A 2,989-nucleotide genomic window follows, 5' to 3' on the forward strand; every position below is an offset into this window, starting at 1 on the left:
TATTGGCAGTCTCCCCGTCATCCAGTGCAGCTTTTCCACCAACCATATTTTGATGGCGGGGGTGCAGATGGGTGGAAATCCCAACTGCCATGAATCCGACAGGCTCCTTGAGCCCACAGATGCAGTGGAGGCCACCCAATCCCTAAAATGGTGGCGTTGCACACCAGGCACAGCCGTTTGGATTAGGATGGTACCTCCCTGCCAGCCTTTCCTATGGTGGTTCATCAGCCTGGTAACAAGCCCCCCAACACCCCAGACCCTTTTCTTTTGCTGTGGGGGCCACCTATGGTGCCCCCAAACAGATCCCGGTACCAAATGACTGGCACTGCATGGTGCCTGTCACGTAGTACAGGGATGCGTTGCACATGAGTCTATCCGCCCTCAAAATTAGATCCATAGATGTGAAGTTAGGAATAGTAAATCTAAATACACACTTATATATGCCTTTTTTGACGATATAGTGCTATCCAATGATCTGCACTTGATATTGTTGCAGAGCGATGACTTGTCACTCAGTATTGTGAGATACAACTATCCCAGTCCTGTAGGTCTCAGAGGGTCCCTTGTCTCCCCATTAGATATTCTTTGGTGTTATGCTCAGGCCTAAGGAGGATGATGTAGATTTTGGGGATGAAGATACAGCCCAGAAGTCCAGCGCTAGAAGTCAGGATGGCAAAGATCTCCACGGCCACCATGTACCTGCCCTTGGTGCTCAGGTACGCTGGGATGAAGGAGACCCAGACGCTGCAGAACACCAGCATGCTGAAGGTGATAAACTGGGCCTCGTTGAAAGTAGCCGGCAACTTTCTAGCTATGGAGGCGACAACAAAACTCAGAAGAGCCAAGAATCCCATGTAACCAACCGCAGCGTAGAAGGCAACAGCAGAACCCTCGTTGCACTGTAAGATCATCTTCCCAGTTTCTGATCTGGTGTCAATGTCTGGGAATGGAGCAGAGCTGAGGAGCCACACAGTACAGATCACCACCTCCCCCAGGGAGCAGAAGAGCACCAAAAAGCTGGACACTCGTGGGTCCACCCACTTCCTCAGCTTGCTGCCCGGCTTAGTGGCGTTGAAGGCGATGATCACTGTGATCGTTTTGGCTAAAACCGAAGAAACAGCAATAGTGAAAATGATCCCAAATGCAGTTTGCCGGAGGAGACAGGAAGTCTTTGAAGGACGTCCAATGAACAGAAGACAGCAGAGGAAGGACAGCAGGAGGGAGACAAGGAGGATGTAGCTGAGATCTCTGTTATTGGCTTTAACCAGAGGTGTGTTCCGGTATTTAATAAAGATTCCCAGCACTCCAGCAGTGAGGAGGGAGAAGAAACTTGTAATGGAGGTTAAGGCAACTCCCAGCTGATCCTCATAGGCCAGGAACTCTATCACCCGTGGAATACAAGCATCTCTCTTCTGATTGGACCACTGATCTTCAGGGCATGCTAAGCAGTTTGCCATATCTGCAGGAAAAGAAAATTGTTCAGTATTACAGAAGATGCTTTCAAGTAGGGAGAGATGAGTGGAATGTGACACATTATAGTTATTCAGACCTGTCCTGCGGCTAGATGTGTACCTGTGTGCGGGTGTACTGTCTGTGGAACATGCACACTGGGCCTTGGAAAGCCATTACTAAAAACGGATATTGACCCGGCATCTCCATAGAGGTGTCCAGAAGGACAGACATAGGCACAACTGCCAGCTTGCAGGAGTCACCATACTGCGCTTGAGTGCCATCCCAAAACTAGGAGTAGTATCAACATATTCTTGACGTGATTAGCTGAAAGGGGGTGGATACACTCATCCTGTCTAGATACATGTATGTATTAGTCTGAAATGGGTCCTGCACATAGACAACAGGAAGATGCTCCTTTTCACCGAGGCAATTCCTCAGCTAATAAAAGAACATCCTTAGAGAAGGGATCATCTAGCAGCACCTGTAACGTAAGGGTCTGGCCCCTGCTTGGAAAAAGCATCCTTATTGTATTTACCCTGGTGCTGCTGGGTTGGAAATGCAGACCCTTATGCTACATTATGTGAATTTTTCAATGTTTTAATCTAATCTCCAGATCTTAAATAAGCCTCATTAACTTCAAGACCTCTCCTCTGCAGTATGGACACAATCCTAAAATGTCTCCTCTCTCTGTTCTTGCGTCCCAATACCTCCATGTACAGCTCTTTGTTCTCTAATTAAGGTTTCCACTGTCAAATTTTGAACTATAAATAGACTAATATCAAACTGTAAACAACAAAGCAGTATTTAATACTTTAGTCGCGGCCGTTTTTTCGCGGCAGTGTGGCAGTTGTGCGGAGTGGGTGGGGCCGCGTCGGTCGTTGGACATTCGCAGCACCGGCAAGGTAGTGCTCCCGACGGTGAATCACCCAGAGCAACACCCATTTCACACCCCTTTCATGAGGATATCTGCATAAAAGGGTACAATGTTTACAAAGTGGCGTTAAGCCACAAAAAGTGACTTAACTCCACTTTATAGATCTGATGCAGGGCAATGCACCACTGGAACATTGGTAAAAGTGACGTTCCAGTGGCGCAATTCCCTTGTAAATATTCCCCATGGTTGCTTGATCAAATCAAATTTGAATCAATCCTATTATGTATTTCCCAGAATAAAGAGTGTTGCTTTTTTGAAGAAACAAATCTTATTCTAGTCGATTTAGAACCAATTCCTTGGATGATGTTTGAATGCCATAGTGCAGAAGATTGTGATTTGACACATGTTGTGTGCTAGAGCCTGTCCCTTAGACACACAGGTGGGATACTCTGTTCTGACTGGTGCACATGAAAGCTTTTCTTCAGAAGGGGTTGTTTAAGGCATTTTAGGGATGTCTTCTGCTAATTATTCTATGGTTTACTTAAGTAGCATGGACAAAGTCACATGTTTAAACTAAAGAGGAAGGGGGCCAGATTCACAAAGTTTGACTTAGAACTGACGTTTAAGTTTAGATCTAAAGTCTATCTTTAGACCTGACGTCAA

At 46.2% G+C, this 2,989-nt stretch overlaps 1 protein-coding gene across 1 annotated transcript; it reads right to left on the reverse strand.

Moving 5' to 3' along the window:
• Positions 1-551: 551 nt before the first annotated feature.
• LOC147664889 (vomeronasal type-2 receptor 26-like) lies at positions 552-1,457 on the reverse strand. Its single transcript, XM_086949918.1, has one exon. The coding sequence runs from the start codon at positions 1,455-1,457 to the stop codon at positions 552-554; it is 906 nt and encodes a 301-aa protein (XP_086806044.1).
• Positions 1,458-2,989: the final 1,532 nt, after the last annotated feature.

This window comes from Lissotriton vulgaris, unplaced genomic scaffold, assembly GCF_964263255.1.
Source record: "Lissotriton vulgaris unplaced genomic scaffold, aLisVul1.2 SCAFFOLD_2290, whole genome shotgun sequence".
In the NCBI taxonomy this organism is placed as follows: Eukaryota; Metazoa; Chordata; class Amphibia; order Caudata; family Salamandridae; genus Lissotriton; species Lissotriton vulgaris.

Excerpts from the sequence above, each read along its gene's own strand:
- LOC147664889 (XM_086949918.1), bottom strand. The coding sequence starts at position 1,457 with ATGGCAAACTGCTTAGCATGCCCTGAAGATCAGTGGTCCAATCAGAAG.